Source organism: Crocodylus porosus, unplaced genomic scaffold, assembly GCF_001723895.1.
Source record: "Crocodylus porosus isolate Cpor-Errol unplaced genomic scaffold, CroPor_comp1, whole genome shotgun sequence".
Classification (NCBI taxonomy): Eukaryota; Metazoa; Chordata; order Crocodylia; family Crocodylidae; genus Crocodylus; species Crocodylus porosus.
In genome coordinates this window covers 17,730,780-17,750,980 of record NW_017728920.1, presented here as the reverse complement: position 1 = coordinate 17,750,980, position 20,201 = coordinate 17,730,780, and the positions used below count along the sequence as shown (strand labels likewise).

General features: G+C 44.3%; 1 protein-coding gene and 1 long non-coding RNA gene across 2 annotated transcripts in view; one reads left to right on the top strand and one right to left on the bottom strand.

Annotated features, from left to right (window-relative positions):
- The window catches only part of LOC109312544, a 14,566-nt gene extending 1,533 nt beyond the window's left edge, over nt 1-13,033 (bottom strand). Inside the window, exons 1-2 of the long non-coding RNA XR_002101841.1 lie at nt 12,703-13,033; nt 12,300-12,303 (exon numbers count right to left, since the gene is read on the bottom strand). This is a non-coding gene — a long non-coding RNA (uncharacterized LOC109312544). The remainder of the gene's footprint in view (nt 1-12,299; nt 12,304-12,702) is intronic.
- The window catches only part of TMEM26 (transmembrane protein 26), a 46,358-nt gene continuing 35,614 nt past the window's right edge, over nt 9,458-20,201 (top strand). Inside the window, exons 1-2 of the mRNA XM_019538633.1 lie at nt 9,458-9,817; nt 18,617-18,695. Coding sequence (XP_019394178.1) covers nt 9,627-9,817; nt 18,617-18,695 — 270 coding nt within the window. The 5' untranslated portion in view covers nt 9,458-9,626. The remainder of the gene's footprint in view (nt 9,818-18,616; nt 18,696-20,201) is intronic.

Here is a 20,201-nt window from a genome sequence, read left to right as displayed (position 1 = left end):
GGGCAGTGGGGTTCCGCAGGGCTCGGTCCTCGGGCCCGCACTGTTCAACATCTTCATCAGTGACTTGGACGAGGGGGTAAATAGCACCCCCTCGTCTAAGTTGCTGATGACACTAAGATGTGGGGGGATGTGGGCAAGCTAGAAGGGAGGAATAGGCTGCAATCAGACCTAGACAGGTTACAGAGGTGGGTGGATGAGAATAGTATGGGATTCAACACTGATAAGTGCAAAGTAATGCACCTGGGGAGGAACAACTGGCACCATACTTACAGGTTGGGGAACTCCCTTCTTGTCAGTACAGAGTCAGAAAAGGATCTTGGAGCCATCATTGATTCCAAGATGAACATGGGCCGGCAGTGTGGGGATGCAGTCAGGAAGGCCAACCATACCTTGTCATGCATCCAGAGCCTTGCACCTGCCAGCAGGGACTGGGACATCAGGTGCAGGAAGCCGTGGCCAGCCACCTCCTACAAAAATCCCTGCTTTAGCTCACCAAGCATGCACCCCAACCCCCACCTCCCAAAGCCCAGCACCATGCTCACTGCACACACATCTCACAAGAACAAGATTTTATTTCCTCACATTAACCAGAGCCCCACTCCCTCCTCAACAAACAGAGCCCCTCCACTACCCAACCCATCCATCAACAATAAAAAGCTTCTTCCCTGTGAAAACTATGTACAATGTCCTTTGTGCACCATCCCAATGTAGGGGGTTGTTAGTGTGTCCGTGCAAGGTACTGCCTAATTCCCTGGTTCTCTCCTGCCACAACTTTGATCTTGTTAAATAAATAGGGAGGGAAGAGATTTTACCATGTTTAGTACCTGCGGAAGGACCACGTTTGGTCTAATTTACAATCCAGGTGCTTTATTATTCTGTCTTGTACAGGTAACCAAATGGGAGGAAGCAGCTCATCCAGACTGTTCTTGGGATCACCCCAGAGCTCTGAAGAGGATCCCTGGTGACTCAATCTATACAGTAAGTGCCAGCAGACATTTCACCAGCTTATGGCTGGCTGTGCCCGTAATCAGTCCCAGTGGGGTTCCCAGCACTAAATCAACTGTCCTGTGCAGGGTGGCTTGTTACAGGCACTGCCCAGTCTCTTTCACCATGTGCTGTGCCGACGCAGATCCAGGTATCTCCTTGTGGTTGGGTTCTCAGACCTTGGACCCAATTCCCCTCTCCCCTCAAGTTCTGGGCGATGGGAAAGGTCTCTTCTGGGATTTAGGCTGGTGACCCCCTTTTACTTTTGTGTTGTCTCATCATGTCCTTTTCAGAACCGCGGCTTCTCCCAGCTCAGCGACTCAGTTCTCCCTGGACTCATCGTCACTCCTGTGAGCGTGGTTTGCCGGCCCCAGGCTCCAGAGTCCTTCAGCCCGTGCTGGCCCTGTGTTGCAGATCCCTCCTTCAGATCCTTCCTCCTGAGAGTCCCCAGCAACTCCTCTCTTCTCTCGTGGTGCCCACAGGTGCCCTTCCCCAGATTTCCTCCTCTTCATATCCCTAGGCACTGCATCCCACTGGCTTTTGGCAGGCATGGGGCATCTTCTTGCCCCACCAGGCCATAATCACTTCCAGCTGCAAGATCTTTCAGGTAACAGGGTTTCAGTCAGGAACCCTATTACAGGAGTCATGGGGTGGGGAGGGCCATGGGAGCAGAGCACCCTGGCCTCTGGCTGTTTCCTTGCAGGTGCAGACATGTGGCAAGTGCAGTGGGTAAGGAGAGCTCACCCAGGGGTGATGGCAGGTGGTGTTCCCCAGTGCAGGTGGCTCCCCCTCTGGCAAGTGGAGTCCAGGCCTAGTAGGGCCAGTGAGCAGTCCTGGCACCCCTGCAGGCAGCTGTGCCTCTGCACCCTCATAGAGCTGGGGCAAGCAGGGATGGGCCAGGTTGGGGGGATGGGTGGTAGGGCACCAAGGGTGGGGTGCGGGCCAGGGGCTCCTGGCTAGTGGAGACACCACAGAACTTCCTCCCAGGGCTGGGGTGGTGAGAAGCACCTGCTGCAGGGTGGTGGGTTGCTGCCAAAGAGTGTGTGTATGACAGCATGGGGTGCAGGCCCAGGCTGCCCCACAACCTTCTGGAGGACTGCCTGGAGGACTACCTGTATTTATGCTATATCTCCCTGCCCCCTGCAGGTGAAGAGGACACTGCCACTGGCATCAATATGTTCCTCAGCATGTGAGAGGCGCATGGCTGCCTAGCTGTCAGGGCAGGGTCTGCTCAATAAAGTTTGGCACTGTCTCCTGCCTCGCTGCATGCTATGGTGGGGATGGGTGAACTTGGGGCCAGGGAAGTGCACATAGGCCAGGTGGGGAGCAGGGGCCCTCTCCCTAGTGCAGGCCTTACCACACGGCTGGGTTTGGCATGTCCAGTGGCTCCACTCAGACCTGGCTGGCAGTGATAGCACTCAGCTCCAGCCGGTGTCCTCCAATGGTCAGGGGGGGCACACTGTGCAAGCTCCCTGATGGCCCTTGCCCCTGCTGGGAAGAGCTGGCACTGCTGGAGACTAGCAGTGTCATGGCTAGCCATGCCTTATGGCTGGGTCTGGGGCTGTGGAGCTTGCAAGGCAGGTGGTGGCCAGGGCTCCCTGAGCTGCTGGTGGAAACTACATCTGGGGAACTTGGAAGGATAGGGTGCTGCACATCCAAGGGGCCCTCCTCTGGTGATGTATTACTGAAGGTGCCAGGATAGGGCCAGAGCTTAGACAGGATGCCCAGCTGTGGCCCAGGTCCCGGGGTGCAGGGTGGGCCATCAGTTGCCACATAAAGAGGCATAAACTTATGGGCTCCAGTGATTGTTACCCAGTGTGCCTGCAAAGCCTTGATCTTTATGCAGCACTGCTGCATCAACTGGTTGTGCCTGTGCTTCCAAATCCAGCTTGACAGGCCTCATAGACGTAGGTGTTGGAGCGCCCACCCCACTTGTACCTGGCACGGCACTTCAGCCATGCCCCACAGCACCACAAAGTTACCAGTCTCCTCCTTGGCCTAGTGGGGGTCCCAGGTGGAGGACACAGGACTGGGCAAGGAGGATGTCATGGGGGGTCCTACCTAGCTCTCTGGGCCACTGCGTGGCTATCCCTGCATTGCTGGCCCTGGGCAGCTGCCTGCAGTGCTCAGCACAGAGGCACAGCAAGGCACTGGCAGCTGCATGGCAGAGGCAATGCCTCATAGCCATGTGGCAGTGCAGTGCCAAGTAGCAGCATTGAGATGCAGGCAGGCAGGCACAGCTAGTCTGTGACCTGCCCAGGGGGATACAGGGCCTGGAGTGCCCCAGGGCTCAAAATGCCCGCAAGCTGTTAAAGCCTGTAGCCAGGGGCTGCCATACAGACAGCCCAGCCCTGAGGCAAGAGAGGCTTCCAGCCCAGAGCCCTGGAGCTGGCCCCCTAGTGGCAGGGCAGACCCAGGAGTAAACTCACTCGTGAGTTGCATCTGCAAGTGTGGACACTTACTGAGCAGTAACAACCCTTAATCTCATGTAAATTTGCTACTTGCATTTGCAGGTAGAAAATTTATGTGGGACCAAGGGTTTTTAATATATAGTAAGCACTCACACGTGTAGATGTAAATGCTTACTGCACAGTAAACTACACTAATGCACATTTGTGTATCTCATGTAGATGTGTCCACTGTTTAGTAGACCAAAATTCATCCCCCATCTCTAGAGGATGTTTTTATAACAAAGTGTTTGGCAATAAACTAAGGTTCATAGCAAGCTTCCTCACTAGCTTGGATGTTCCCAAGGTTCCTACTTCAGCTTTGCCCACTGTATGCTTAAAATTTATCTAGAGAGCCACAGATCATTTAGTGGTACATTATGAGGATGAGTATTTGAAATGATAATCAGTCATGTCAAAATTTAATTACCACCTGATCACAGAATAATTAGAAATGTTATGAATATATAAAATAATCTGTATGTTACAATAATCAATATAAACCTATATAAATTATGTATGTTTAAGCACATTTATCAATATATTCAATAGATAAATAATTGTGATTAATATTTATAGATGGTTTTATATTCATTATTAATACTCATAACACCAATAAACAACCTGAACACTCTCTGCATCCTCTACCAACAAACCAGCATTAAGAACGTGAAACAGACTGGGCTCAGGGACTTCATTTAGCCTTGCCTGTCATCCAGTTGGCTTTGAGAACATGGCATCAACAATGGTCCATGCATGTGTCCACCAATCATTTGAGACAGGGCCAGGGACACCTCCCAACCCTGACTGTCCAGAAGTATGCTTAACCATAAGCTAGTTATTAATTCAGCTCTGACTTGAAAGCACCCTCCAGGTATGAAAGAGGGCCACCTGTTAGAGACTTTTTTTTTTTAATTTGGAGGAAATGTGGAAAGGCCAATGTGGAAAGGCCACATGGATTTCTTTGCCACCCGGGCAATACTTCAAGAATTCATTTTACCTTTAAGGGTGTTTTAACCCTTTAAGAGGAAACACTATTTCAGCAGACTGTTTTGAGGAAGAGGAAATGGAAGACAGTTGCCTGTTGGCCCAGTCATTGTCTGACATGCCAAAATCCAATTATGAATTCCAAGCAAGTAGATATGAACCTGATGTCTTAGTTTTTGGAATAAACACTGAGACCTTAGAGGGCCACTGATGTTGAAGGAGGGTGTCTGGAAAGATGCAGAGGCACTGAAGTGTAGTTTGAACTAAGGAGGCAGGCTCAAATAAACATGTTAACATGCCAAAGGAAGGGGGAAGGCAGGGCTTGGTGGTCAGAGAGAGGGAATATATAAAACAATAAAAAAAAATCTAGAAATTGGTGTTTTTTCCTTAAAGCCTACCAACACCCAGATTACACCTGTTTAGAGATGCCCAAGAGCCTGTATGCTAGAAGTTCTGTGGGAAAAAATGATTGGGGTCTGTCGCAGAGCTTGCAGGTGCCCTGTGACTGAGCGCAGAAACGGCTCGGGGGAGACACCTGGTGGCGGAAAGAGGGAAGCTCAGCTGCCAGTCACTAGGACTGTGCAGGTGCTGGTTGCTAGGGAAACCAGGGTAAACACAGAGACAGGAAGGGGTGGAACTTGGCCCTTCTTAAGCCCAGGCAGGAGGCCAGGAGGGCAGTTTCCCTCTGGCGGCTGAGGGAGGAGGAACTTGGCCAGCACAAAGAGGTGAACCCGGATGGTAGAAACATACCCTAGGTCCTGCTGAGGGGATTGGTGTGCTCGCTGTCTCTGGTAGGGAGGTACTGTTGTTTTCTTCTCACCAGGATGGTCTAGCTTTTATGTTGTAGCTGAGGGGCTTTGTGTTTTATGTTCACTACTTTACCAGAGGACCGGGTGAGGCTATTAGCGGTTGGAGGAGGCCTCATAGGGACTCCCCAGTAGCATGGGGGTTCCTGGTGCCGGAGAAGGTGCAGTATTTTGCAGGGTACATTGGCCTAGCCCCGTGAGAGAATGAGGAGGGGCAGCGAGAAGCCCCATGAGAGAATGAGGAGGGGCAGCGAGGAGCCCTGTGAGAGAGTAAGGAGGGGCAGCGAAGAGCCCTGAGAGCAAAAGGGGGGCCAAGACATAACAGGTCCCAAGTCAGATCACACCAGCACCATCTGCGAGGCTTGGGCTGCAGTGTAGGGGAGGAAAAGGAGCCACAGGCAGCACCCCCTGTCATCGGGGTGCGTACAAATGGGCAGCCTCCCGCTGATTACAATCATCTATTAATCAAAATAAGATCAAGGTGTAGCAGGACAGTAAGCAGGCAGTTGGCCCATTACAGGAGGGCGGAGCCACACTTCCAGAGAGGCTCTGAGAGTAGGACCCCTGTCACAGGCTCCAAGCTATTTTATCTTGTATCTGAAATATAGTGTTCAAGACAAACTTGGACCATGATAGTAAAGAGAACCGTATGACATTTGAAGGGTATTGGGCATAGAGTTAGCTAAGCCTGTTTCACACTGGGCATGTCTACATGTAACATTATGTCACCATAGCAATGTGCTACGGCAACATAGCATCCATGGGCAAAAATTGTGATGCTACAGCAGCACTGCCATAGCAGTATAGTGCATTGCTACAGTGATGTAGCAGCTAAACATAACTATGTGTCGCGCAAACAGCACAGTATGGGCTGTACTTGTGCCATCATTTAGTACTTCTGAAAAGTATTAGCACAGTGACAACGGTACCATAGGGGCATGTGTAGACATACCCACTGAGTAAAAGAAGGTGTTATGTGAACTATTATTGTGCATTGTTTTGCAGAGGTATTGCAGGGCAGGTGAGCACCCAGGAGGGTGGCAACTTCTAGCTACCAAAGTGGCTGTAGAAGCAGCTGTTATTTTTCTGCACCCTCTTCTCCAACTGTCCAAGTCAGCACCAGGGACTGCTTTTCCAGTTGTCCTTAGTTATACTACAATTTGTTATTTTACAATATCCTTAAGCACTGGGAGAGCCACAACAGGGGGAATTGGTCTTTAGAGGATATAAATCAGAAGTTTTGGTATGTCTGTGCTGATCTGTGTTTGGGAAGTATATGAAATACTGTAGTTGCATTAGGGTATGCCATGCAATGTCTGCATTTTCACTCAAAAAAGAAGATCTTGGGGTGTCAAGCAAGTATTAAGCAAAGAGGGGATATGCACCTTTGGTGCATACAGTGAACAGTGTTTTCACCTATAGTGAATGCCTGCTTGGCACCAGAACTGATAAAACTATAGTTAAGAAAAGAGCTGATTGCAATAAAATCTAGAATCCTTAAGTAAGAGTATGGTGTGGGGACACATATCAGTTATGGAACATAATCATGGCTTGGTAGTACTACATGAAGCCATTTTAAAAAAGGACTTGTGTGCCTATCTATGTTACTGTTATTGGAAGTATGTAGGCCTTCCACAAAAATGGTGGATACCTTTAGTGTTTTAAAATAAAATAGCTTATGAAACACTAGGGTTGTCTTTTTAAGGAGAGAGCTGTCCCTTTACAGAAAGAAGAGGTGAACATGTTTGTGAAAAATCCAGAGGGAAATAAACCTTATATGTAGCATAATGCAAGGTCCTGCTTTGTAACACTTCACAAAGCATGGTTGTTAAATATCCAACTCTGCTGCTTAATTACATAGCACAAGCTCAGAACACTGAGTGTCTTACGACAAATGGTTCCAAGGCATGTACAAAATGATATGAAGATCTTATATTTTGAAAAAGTAGTTACCCCAAATTGCACAGGGTTCCCCATAATGCTTGGGTACTTCTAGCATGAAGTCACTATTTGGCTAAGTACAGACTGTCAAAAAACCTAAAGCTAAATTGATTAAGTCTTTGCAGGTTAATCTAAGCTGCAGAGACTGAATTGATAAGCAAAAGAAGACACGTTCACGTTTAATTCAGGAAATGCAGCCATATGCCTGCAGTGGCTCAAGCCAGAAGCCAGGGGATGCTAGAGGGCACCTGCTAGTCACTGCCAAAGGGGAGGGAACAGAAAAAACCCTTGAAGACTTTTTCCCCCTATCTGCTGGAGTGGAACGGGCAAGGCCAGGTGCTAGCCTGCACTCTGCCTGGGTTTGGGGTTGGGGGAGGATTGGAAGGTAGTGGCATTGAATTCATAAAAGTTTGAACAAGAATAGCTCTTTCTCTAAAAAACTATAAACTGAAGAACTATAAACACAGCATGTACACCTAAAATATCAAACATTATATATTACACTTCTCGTCTCTAATATTGAATACAATTATTTGCTTACAGATTATTTAATAAGCTTCAATAAATATGTGATAACACTATTTTTATACTTCAATTATTATAATTTTGTTTTTCTACCTACCTGGTGTGCTGTTACAGTCACTAAAGTGCCTTTTATGGTTTCAGTAATAACTAATTTAGAGTTTGGGTCTGCTAATTTAGAGTTTGGGTCTGCTTGTGTTAAGATCCTTTGTAATATAAACCATGGACCCTGAGATTTTAAAGTGTAGAGTAGAACGGCTATAAGCAAGGCTATAATCAGTGATAGACCCCTGACGCATACTCACTTCCCTTCCAGTCTGACACTCAACTTTTGTTGACTTCAAAAGGCAAATTTTGAAACCCATTTATTTACTCAGGCATTTCCTGAGTGGGTGCTCTAAGTGGTGGAAGTGGATTCTTTTGTCTTTCCCCAGGGAAGGATTTTTTTTTGTTTACTAGTTAAGCATCATTAACCTTTCTTTCTTGCCCAATCTAGGAACTTTTTTTTCACTATGATACAGGATGGGCAGTTAATCCTACAATTAAAAGGATGAATATTTTGGAAACTTTGGGTAGCTTATATAAACTATAAAACTGGTTCTAAACTAAATCATGTTTTCTCTCCCAAAAAAATGGTCAGTTAGGATGTCCTGAAAGGATTTCCTTCTGTTACTGTAAAAATGCTTCAGTAAATGAACAGAGACGGAATAATTTCAAAACTACAGCTCCTGAGCAATGCTGAGTCCTTTGTTTAGTTCAGCAGTTTGCCTAAAATCAAGCTCATGGGTTAGATCATTTGGGGACCAAAATAAACCACACTGGGACTGATTCTCCACTTTGCTACCTTAAGATTGCACATGTATAAAACTTGAGTGTTACAGTCCATATATTTAATTTTAATTTAGGAGACTTAACTTGTTTGTTACACAGTGTAAATATAAATATTGGTTATCATCACAATAGGAAAAGCTGAAGTGGCTTCAATGAATATTATTTGTTATAAATTATTTCCTTGGAAATGGAAAGAACACATGAAAGCAAGCAATTCAGATATAAATGGTATAAAACAGACTTTTGTATTTTTCTTTTTTCTCTGATGATCAAGGAAAGGCAGAGCAGCTGACCAGATTCCAACTTGAGTTCTTTGTTGTTTTGCATCAGATGTGCTTTCAGACCTTAAATCAGTTGCAGGAATTACATTTTTTACCCAGTACAATATTTACCAGGGAAGATAGCAAATCTACCCAGAAGTGAAATTTGTGCAATTGTACAACCTCAACACCACCAAAAAAAAAATTCCTCCACACAGGAATTAAACCTCTGAGTTCTTAATGACATTTTAGTTGTTGCTTTATTTATTCAAATGTAACCATTATTTAAAAGACTTACTTCTGCCTTTTGGGAATTCAGAGTCCTAACCATATATGATGGAAGTGAGTTGCACAATTAATTTCAGAAGAAGATTTCACTGGTAAATATTCTGATTTGTTTGCCCTTTGATAGAAATGAAACAGAAGCAGCAAGTCATGAAGAGTAGAGATGGAAATTACCACAGAAGTAAATTCCCACAACTTTTCTAGCCTCTGAGAGAAGGACGTGAATGAGGCAAAATGAAATCCTTTATGCCTATGGCTCAGTGTGCTGAAGCAGAGCTGTGCTGCTGAGTCCTGTACTGGAAATCACTATATTTTGGAAGCCTGATTTTAAAAAAAAAAAAAAAAAAAAAAAAAAGTTTTCAGGAAGTCTGGGGGAGGGGCAATGCAGTTTCTTTTTATTATAACGGGCCCCTTTGTTGAGATAGAACAAGAGAAAAGATCTTTCTGCTTGTCCCGCTTACACATATCAGTTATTAGCAGGGCAACTTCCTATCGCTCCTAAGAGGCACTGGGCCCCTGCAGTGGAGAATAACAGAGAGGAGGAGGAGGGGAGCCAGCTGAGAATGGAGCTGCTAGTGCTGCTCAGTGCCCTGGTTACACGGCTGCTCTTCATTTTACACTCTCTGATCGGGGTTTGGAGAGTGACTGAAGTGAAGAAGGAACCCATGTACTGGCTGCTGGCACTGCTCAACCTTCTCCTGTGCCTGGAAACAGGGCTTACCCTCAAGTTTAAGCATGGTAAAGGCTACAAATGGTGAGCATATTCCCTCAAGTCCTCCAGAGGGTCTCTTAGTTCTTTGCATGTACGTTATTGCAGAACTTAGGCTCACTTGAACTGGGCTGCTATTTTATAGCAGGGCTGACTCTTTCTTCAGCTCTGCCCCAGGAGTTACTCCTGCTTTGTCTTTGTCAAGCATTGAGGGATTTCTGCAGCAGGTTTGCCTCTGGGATTTCGGGGGCTTGGGGAGCTTTGGCAACAGCAATGCCAAATCCAAAGGGCTTTTATAAATAGGTAACTTATGAATAAGGATGTTTGGAAATCAAACTTTGTGGAACTGTGAGAGTCTCCTGCCAGAGATTTTTTGTTCTTATGCTGCAAGACAAAGCACATTTTTTCCTTTGTGTTGGTGCTCCATCTACACAGACACAGAGGCTTTGGGCTCTTTTTGAGTGACACTTCATGAAGTAGCAAGCCTGTGCATGGAACAGATATCTTGACCACAGCTCAAGTAGTGGACTGTGGAGAAAGCAGACTGCTCAGTGCCAAGGCAATCCCACACCTCCTCTGATAACCTCACTAATATCCTCAGCTTTCCTGGGCATTTTTCCTCAGGAGTAGTGCTTGTAGGAGTGACAGCCCTGAGCTAACTCTAGAACAGTATCAACAGACATAAGATGTGTACAAGGCATTGGCACAGCATGGTGTATATTCTACTAAGTATTTCTAATCTAATTGGATGTGAATTTAGAGAGTGTTTCATTGAGAAGCCACTGAGTTGTAAATGCGTTGGTAAAAATGAATTGTAAGAGAATTCTTAAAATGTGTACCATAGTTCACCTAAGTACAAGACCATTACAGGTGTCTGGACAGCATCTATCCAGAGAGGATAATTTAGCTTTAATCCTCATCATTTGCAATTCATTAACATAAAGCAGGCAAGCCAAATGCTCTGTAAAAATAGAGATAAGGTATTTGTAACTGCCATAATATTGTGCTCATCCATTTTTTAAAAAAACTTTGAAAGACAAATCCATAGGTAAAAGGTAAGGTACTCAAAGGGTCACAAATGCTAACACCATCTTGCAAATGTATTATAAAAGTTCAGAGTACTATGGTGAAACAAAACATACAAACATTTCGCAACCTAAACTTGAATATTCTTACAGCACTAATTTCCCTTGTACATTTTAATAATACAATAATACCTAATGTTTATAAGTGTCAAAGTATTTGTTATATAGGAGCAAGAAGAGAACATCCTGCTGTTAGCAACAGCAGCTATGCAAGCAGTTGTTACACCAATTTTCAGAAAATTCTAAAAAATATAAAGTAGATGCGTTTAAGACAGTAGTTCTCAACCAGGGTGCCAGGGTACCCTGTGATACCATTAGATCCTTTGAAGGGTGCCCCAGGAAGTGTGAAAAGATAAGACAGTAGGGCTGTGCAAAGCTTCAGATCACAATTCAGATTCAGAGATGATTTAGATGATTTGGAGGCTGAATCTATGAATCTGAATCAAATCTCTGGAAGCTTTAGGCTTTCTGAATTGATTCAGAGCTTCTAAATCGATTCCGAAAAGATTCGGAGATTCAGCCATAGGGTATGATGAAGAATCAATTAAATATCTATAACTTTGTTGTCTTTTGGCTGATTAGGATGAAGCTGTCAAAGATGGTAGCCTCTGCTGAGTGCATGATTCATGCCAGGTTTCATGGTTCTAGATGCAGGAGTTCCTGGGAAACTGCACTCAAAGTTCTGAAAGCAAAACTCATGTCACTTGTGTTTGTTAGGCCACAGTTGGGTGAAAACTATAGGAGTGGTATCTCTTGCTGAGGCCACAAATCTTGCCAAGTTTCAAGGAGATAGGTGGAGGGGTTTCTTGAGAAACTGCACCTCAAACTGCTGACAAGCAAAACTCATGTCATAGGTGACACTGCGTGTGTTAAGGTACAAAGGGGTGAAAACTTCAAGGATGGTAGCCCCTATTGAGGCCACAAATCCTGCCAAGTTTCAAGGAGATGGGTGCAGGGGTTTGGGGGAAACTGCACCCCAAATTCTTGAAAGCAAGACTCACGTCACGTGTACGTGTTAAGCCACAGTGGGGTCAAAACGGCAGGGATGGTAGCCCCTGTGGAGGCCACAAAGCCTGACAAGTTTCAAGGAGATAGGTATAGGGGTTTGGGGGAAACTGCTCCTCAAGCTGTGGACAAGCAAAACTCATGACATGGGTCACACTGTGTGTGTTAAGGCGCAGCAGGGTGCTAGCCCCTACTGAGGCCATGAAGCCTGCCAGCTGTCAAAGAGATAGGTGCAGGGGCTTCTGGGTTCTGGGGCCCTGTACCTCTGGCTTCTGACAAGCAAAACTCATGCCATGGGTGCAAAACTTGGCAGGATTTGTGGCCTCCACAGAGGCTACCATCCCTGCAGTTTTGACCCTACTGTGGCTTAACACATACATGTGACATGAGTTTTGCTTTCAAGAATTTGGGGTGCAGTTTCCCTGAAACCCCTGCACCTATCTTCTTGAAACTTGGCAGGCTTTGTGGCCTCAGCAGGAGCTACCATCCCTGCAGTTTTCACCCCCCTCCTCCAAGCACCAGGAGGTCAGGTACGCTGTGGGCACCCAGCATCCCCAGCTTTGGGACTGTGGGTCCTGGAAGCACCTAGAGTCCTCAGCAGTTGTAGGACTCGCAATGCCAATGGGCAAAGTGTACCCCTGTGGCTGGGTGCCCACAGCTGATAGGGCTCCCAGCCACAGGAATGACCCTGTACATATGCAAATTAAAGCTCGATAGCAAGCAGGTATAAAGTCAGTACACATTTTTGAGGTTTAACTTTATAGCTAGTTGAAGCTTTTTATCATGATAGCCGGCATCGTTTATGGTTGGAACTATGATGGTATCTGATCATCTTCGAACCTCCGACTTTCATTCTTGATTAATGAAAACATTCTTGGCAAATGCTTTCGCTTTGGTCCGTCTTGCGCCAGTCCAAGAATTTCACCTCTAGCGGCACAATACGAATGCCCCCAGCCATCCCTCTTAATCATGGCCCCAGTTCTGAAAACCAACACAATAGAACTGGAGTCCTATTCCATTATTCCTAGTTGGAGTATTCCAGCGATCAGCCTGTTTTGAACACTCTAATTTTGTAAATGCTTCAGACCCCCAGGACACTCAGTTAAGAGCATCAAGGAAGCACTGAGAGGCAGGGGATGGGACAGGCAGTAGCGATCAGTAGGGAGGAAAAGAGAAGTGGGGGGGAAGTAACTGCCTTGCCTGAACACCAGTGGAGGACCGCCAGCCAGCAAAGAGCCCTTCCAAAAGGTTTGCCGCATTGAGTGGTGAATGGAGTGCAGCAGCGGCGTCTGGGCCTGTGAGAGACATGGCCCGGGGGGTTCAGGCCAGGTGTGACAACCAGACTCGGACCAGGACCTCATGTGCCAAAGTGTCCGCCATCCCCCCTCTCAGCAATGGGACACAACTCAGGTTTGGTCCTTGGATGCAGCACGGTTCTGCCCCAGAGCTTTCTCTCACTGCCCTTCTGGAACAAAAGATGGCCATTTAGGGTCCTGAAAAACATGTCCCTGAAAATCTCCGTGAACGTTTCCTCAAAGTTTTATGAATGTGGCACCCGGCTGCACCACTGGGGCAAGCCACCAAAAGTGTCCGCCCGCCTGGATTGACTAGCCAGGCAGCGTGCTCAAAAATGACCCCATACAGACTTCCAGGCCATGCCAGGGGGCCCATGTCAACTGCTTGCCACACAGCAGAGCGAAATTTTTCTAAGTCCCATGCCAGACACCAGGTCAACCCGGTGCTCTGGGAGGAGAACCCCGCCACCCTTGAGGAAGCACATGTAGCTGTTCTCAAGGTAATTGTACAACTAACCAGTTTATTGTGCAATACCTGTAATGTGTAGAGGGGGCCTTAAGGACATTGAGAATCAATGAGACCTAGGTTTCTAATCCCCAAGGTACTACTGAAAGTGAGGATTAGAGACTTTGAAAAATCTATCTTATCCAACATTTTAATTTGAAGCATGGTTGCAGAGTTGAGTTGTTATGTACTGGTGATGAATAATTATGGGAGATATTTAAGGAGAACTTTTTTGAAAAATATATAGTTGGCATAGTGCTTTTTCCCCCATTACAATATGCTGTTATTAATATACCATGCAAAGGTAACTGGTACCTTGTCATTTTCAGCAGAGAAAAGGATGGAATAGTCACTAAATGAACAGTTCTCACTGCTGGAGGGCATCGTTCTAGGTCAGGGTTAAGGCACAAAATGGATGTCACTGGATGAAATGCACAGTTCCATTGGTTATATCCTCTACGCCAGCCTGTGACTAAATAAGGGACCTTCTTCTCCAGTACTGTCACACCTTTCACACGAAATTCTGAAAAACCCAGAACACAATTCTGAAGGAGGAGAAGACTGAATTCATGTCAACCTATCTGCATATGTAAAAATTTAAGGATTGTCCCAGACTTGAGAAACCCTTGACATTTCCTTAAAAATACAAAAATCAGAAGCCACTAAATTCACCATATACTAATGATAACAATCAGGTTCCCCAGTCTAACCCCTTGCTGATGCAGTATTGTTTCTTAACTGGGGTTCATCTTTATTCTGAAAGCTCTGTAAGGAAAAACCTGGCTTATGTCAAGTAGTGTGTAACCTCTCTCGAACAATGCCATGCGAACTAGCCACTAACTTCAAAATGAACAAAGGATTCCCACACAAATATAGGTGAAGATTCAACAATATATAGCACTAGAACAGAACCTTGCACAGGTATGAAGACCAGTATGAAGCCTCCACTGAAACTGGTACAGATTTCAAGCCTGAATACTTAATACCCACTACATGTTATGGTGGAAGAAAACAGATTTATTTGAGCAAGTAAATTCAAGCATTCTGCTGTCAAGGATGTTTACCTAGCATATAAAAATTTGATGACTAGGGCCACAGTCCTACAATTCATAGCTCAGGGATGAACATGTGCATTTGCACAGAACCCAGATTAGTACCAACAATGATACACCATCGCCTCTGCTTTGGGTAGTTCATCCCTAAAATGAAACTAGATACCTGCTACTTGAGTTTACAATTGTGAATTCCTACAGTGCAATTAAACCTACAGAAAGCAGCATGCTTGACTTTCCAGAAGAATTTAGGGGTGTGTGAAGTGGTCCCTATTCAATTCGGATTTGGATTCAGCCAGAATCAGTGACAGTGATTTCATTCATTGATTTGTATCACTGTGCCTAATTTGATTCAGCTGAATTCGAATCTGAAGATTAAATGCTGATTCAGAGAATCAGCAATTCAGACACAGACAGTTTTAAAAGTTTTTTCTACATACCTTGAGGTAGCAGGCATAGCTTGTGATCACTGAAATGCTGGGGTGCATGGAGTATCCCACAGGAGTGCAGGGGGGCCCACCATGTGCTCGGCAGCAAACCCAAAAGTGGGCCAGAAGTACTTCCAGTCCACTTCCTGGTTTTCTGGGGAGCATGCTGGCTGTAGGGGAACCCCAGGTCCGCCCCCCTGACCCAGGAGGCATCAGTCACTGAGCTGGGGGGACATCCCTGAGCACTCCCTGGAAGAACCGGAAGTGAACTGGAAATGCTTCTGGTCCACTTCTGGATCTGCTGCTGAGCACGCTGGGGGCCCCCCATGCTTCGGTGGCACACTCCATGCGCCCCACCATTGCAGCGATCATGAGCCCCTGCTACCTAGAGGTATGTAGAAAAAACATGTAAAGCTGTTTCTATGTCCAAATCTCTGAATCTTTCCAAATCTCTCTGAATCAATTCGGAGGGTTCCGATTTGATCGAAGAGATTAAAGGGTCCTCTGATCTGATTCAGATTCTGAGATTCTAACATTTTTCACCCCTATCCTAGAGCTTCTAGGATAAGCTCTAGCAGGTTCACACATCACTGTGCTATAACAGTCAGTAAATACTTGATTATTAAAGATGATCACTGGTTCAACTATGGACTGGGGTCATTAATGCACCATGATCCTCTGATAGTGGCATACTATAGGCATGTCTACACCACCTATTAATGCACAGCATAAACTTCCATGTCAACCTGGGATTGCAGTATGTTGAGCCAGGGCTTGCTGCATTTACTGTGCAGCTAATTAGTCAACTACACAGTAAGCATCTTGTGTAGATGTACCCCGTAGGATCTTCTGGAAATATGGAAACATTTGAAGAAGTCAGGGTACAAATCTTCCTTTAGTTTATATGGATAGACTGCTTTAAATCCTCCTAAAAGTAAACTGAAGTTATCCAAATATGTCAGAGAATAGCCAAAAATTTGGGGTACTTAGAGTTTCAAAGAAATTACTTTTGGATGTTAGGGATAGAATAAATTCCAAAATCCAATATCAACAACTTAAATTCATAGAAATACCCATGGTCACTGCATGTTTGTGCCATTGATCTGTTTACATCACATCGAAAACTGTATCTCCAGAATAGCCAAGTATTACATCCATAAATTGTAGATATAGTTTATGGTTGCTTTAGCACAAGCAATTAACAGTGGCAGCCAAACTTGGACAAAGAATAGTTCCTCTGGGTAGCTTTTTCTGAAAAGGAAGTCAAGGCTAAAATTCCCGAGCTCAGCTGGCTAGAGACGGCATTATTAGATCAGTGCTGCTGGTCTGCCAGCTGGAATGTTTTTCCTACCTTTGTTCAAGGTAAAATATGGCAGTCTTCTGCTCTACACCTGCTTCATGTTTCTGGGTGGAAATTAAGGTTTGCATGTTCCCTTCCTAAATAATCTGGCCAAAAGTCAGTAGCAAAAGAATGAAGTAAAATAAATGAATAAAAATAAAAACAGGCACAACTAAGTATTTCTGAGGGCAGTTGCATCAGGTGTTTGATTAGGACATTTTATGTCAGTTTAGCAAGCTGATACCAGTAATTTTCCCGTGTGCCAATCACATTGCACTCCAGTTTCTAAGCTTTAATTTAAGAGAGGCCAAGCTTTTACCCCCTATGTTTGGAAAAATAGTCCTTGCAACATTCAAAACGTGAACGGAATTGAAATGTAGCCATGTCTGCACCCATCTGCAGATAATGTGAAATGAGATTTATCAGTTTGTTGCAGTGGGTGCATATACATGTGCACTTTACTGTAGAGTTTGACTGTGGAGCCAGGGTGCAGCAGCCCCAGGCTGGCAGACTGACCTCCTGGGCCCTCTGCCAGCTAGGACTGCTCTGCCCTGGCTCAACATACTGTGGTCCCGAGCACACATATAAATGCTGCACCTAGAAGCAATAAACTGTGCCAGAGTTTACTGTTATGTGCTAGTTGTACATGTAGATGCACCCAGTGGGTATTAATTACAGAGCCTAATAATAATAATGCAGATTTTAACAGGAAGCATTTAATCATTTTCAAATCCAAGAAAGAGAAGGAACTGATCACGTTGAGAAGATGTATATAGTTTCTGATATTAGGAATGGATAGAACTTACATTAGCTGGAACAACTGGAATGACTGCAGTCTCAGCAACAGGGAAGCTGTGATCATCAGAAGATCAGTTTATGAGAAAAGTCCTGCTTTAAAAAAATGCAAACAGGCTATGGAAGTAATTCACAACATTAATTTAATAATGAGGCTAATATTTTCCATAATATCCCTAAAATGCTTTGATTCTGCTGAAACATCACCCTAGCCCAAATGGTTAGGCTGCTTCAAGCAGTTTCATTTGACTGAAGTATTTACTAATGACTCTCATGAGAACCAAGTAAAATTCCTCAGAAGACTTGATTCTACATCACTGAAATTGATGGGAATTTTGCCATTGATTTGAAATGGGTGTAGGGTTAGGAAACTAGGAGTTGATCACAATCCCATTGAAGCCAATGGAAAGATTCCCCTAGATTTCAAAAGAATTTCAATTATGTTTATAAACTAAACAAGTTACATCAGACCTCACTCTTAGTCCAAAACCAAGTATAATATAAAGAAACTGTTGGCAGGGATTTAATTGAAAAATGTAAACAACTCTCACAATAAAATCCCATGTAAAAGAGACAGCAGCATTCCACGGTGTGAGAATGGGTGAGGAAAATGTATGCAGAAGGTATGACAATGTTCCTGGAAAACAAGCCCTGCTCTGGAAGATGAATATCAGTAGTGTCAGGAAGAGAGTCTAAAGTATTACAAAGATCTTTGAACCAATGAGAAGTAATACATAAGGTGAAAGAGAACCAGAGAATCAGATTCACAGTGAACAAGATTACAGAATTGCACATGCGTATATTGAACCCCATATTCTTATAGGCAGTTTTATTCCTTTTTGAAAGATCTTTGACGAGGAAACGTTTGTTCTGGTTACCCTGGCTGCATTTACATATACTGCTCTCAAATTACTTTTATAGTATGCCACTGGTATAAAAGCCACAATAGAGCAACTCCAAATTTACACTAACTTGAGATAAGAAGGATGGTTTTGGCTAGAGATTTTTAAACACTCATTCCACACAGAATTCCATAGGTGAATTATAAATTAGAAAACAGCATCATTTTGCTTTTGAGAAAGGTGTTCAAAGAAGTCAGTATAGATGGTCAAATTAAGACTTGTATGCATTGATTGCATTAGAAATTCAGTGAGAGTTACATCCATTAGAGAAGTCGTTTGCAGCTACTCTGCAATATTAAATATGGCAGAAGCCACAAAACACTTAAAACACAGTTCACATTGGAACGTAATATACTCAAGGCCCTGCTCCTAAAATAGGATGATATGTGATGCTTGAAGAAATGTTGTAACTAAGCCATCTTTTCTTTTCTTTCACAGGTTTTCACCAGCAATATTTTTATACCTGATTAGTATAGTTCCATCATTGTGGCTACTAGAAACTCGTCATGAGAATCAGGTATTTCTTATGTTTACATAGCTGAAAACTGATATGCTTCTTGGTTCATTCACTCGTGGTTTCAGAAGTCTCTACTATTCATTTTACTTTCTGGGTCTACTAATATAATTCCAACTCTAGTAATACACTTTTTAATACTTAATTAGTTTTGCAAATTTTGGCTTAATGACCCTCCTTACTAACTAGACCAAAGCCAGTCACATTTCTATTCAGCTTATGGAGTTGGGACAGGAAATCTCAAGGTTACAGTTCCAGGTTTTCACTCTGGGTAACTGGTCTGAATCAAGCTCAGGCTGAGAAAAGGCATTACAGTCAGAGAGGTACTTTATCATAAGCATATGAAATAAGATGTTGGTTTCAGTACAGTAATAGACAGGTATCATGGCCACAAGCAAGTCAAAAATTGAAACATCTGCTCAATATTGTTAGGTTGCTGCCAACATCATTCTACTTAGGAGTGAATGACATTTGCCCCTTTATACAGGGCCACCACTTCAGCCTTATTTTAAGGGTTTTAAGTAGGAAATTAATGGTTTGCAGCCCTTGCACCAGCCAGAGATTAATTAACTCTTGCCCTTTGTAAATAAATAGAGGTCCTCAGTATCCAGATCTACTACTCACCTAAATAAATATATAGAGATGGGACTGGGACATAATAGAACTAGAACTCGATTCTGTTTCTAGCTCTACCATGGAGTCACTTTTTAACTTTAAGCAAGTAATGTTGTCTTTGCCTCTGTTTGCCTGGAAAAGGGTATTGGACACTTACTATCCTTTGTGAAACAGTTTGAAATCCCTGAAATAAGAGTGTAAATAAAGGCAAAGGGTCAGATGCTACCTAAACCTAAAACTGCAATCCTCTGCACTGCTACTACCTAACTTGAAGGTGCTTGAAGTCCACGAGTTCTCGACTATTTTACCATAAACTAGACCCAGTACCTAAAATTCTGCTTTTTCTCATGCCCCAAAACACCACATTCTTAACAGAGCTGAGCAGCTTAGTGCCCAGTTCATTCCAGTTGAATTCCTGAAATATAGGAGTTGCTCTGCCTTGAGATGCTAAATCTGGAAGGTGTTAATAGATCGTGCCTGAGTGTAACATACAGTGGTGGCTACCACTTTCTTTTCAACCAGATGAAGAGGTGTTTGCCCCCTTCTATACGATAGCCTGGGGTTTAGAGCACTTGCCTAGGATGAGGAAGATCCATGTTCATTTATCCCCTCTGCATGAGGTGATTCAGACACATCTCCCTGGAGAGTACTGTAATCACTAGTTTACTCTGGGATGGGAATATTCTTCAGTTGAAGCTGCTGTACCATGCAGAAGAGAATTTGAGATCTGTTAGGCCAGAAAGAGGGCATTATTAGATGTAATATTAGATGTAAAGGACTGAATCATGACTACTGTCTGCAGCACCAGGTAGAGATTAGTCCCCAGTCCTAGAGCCAATTCTGCATGAGCCCCAGCCTCTGCCAACAGAGTTTAAAGCAGCCTTACTGTTCCTT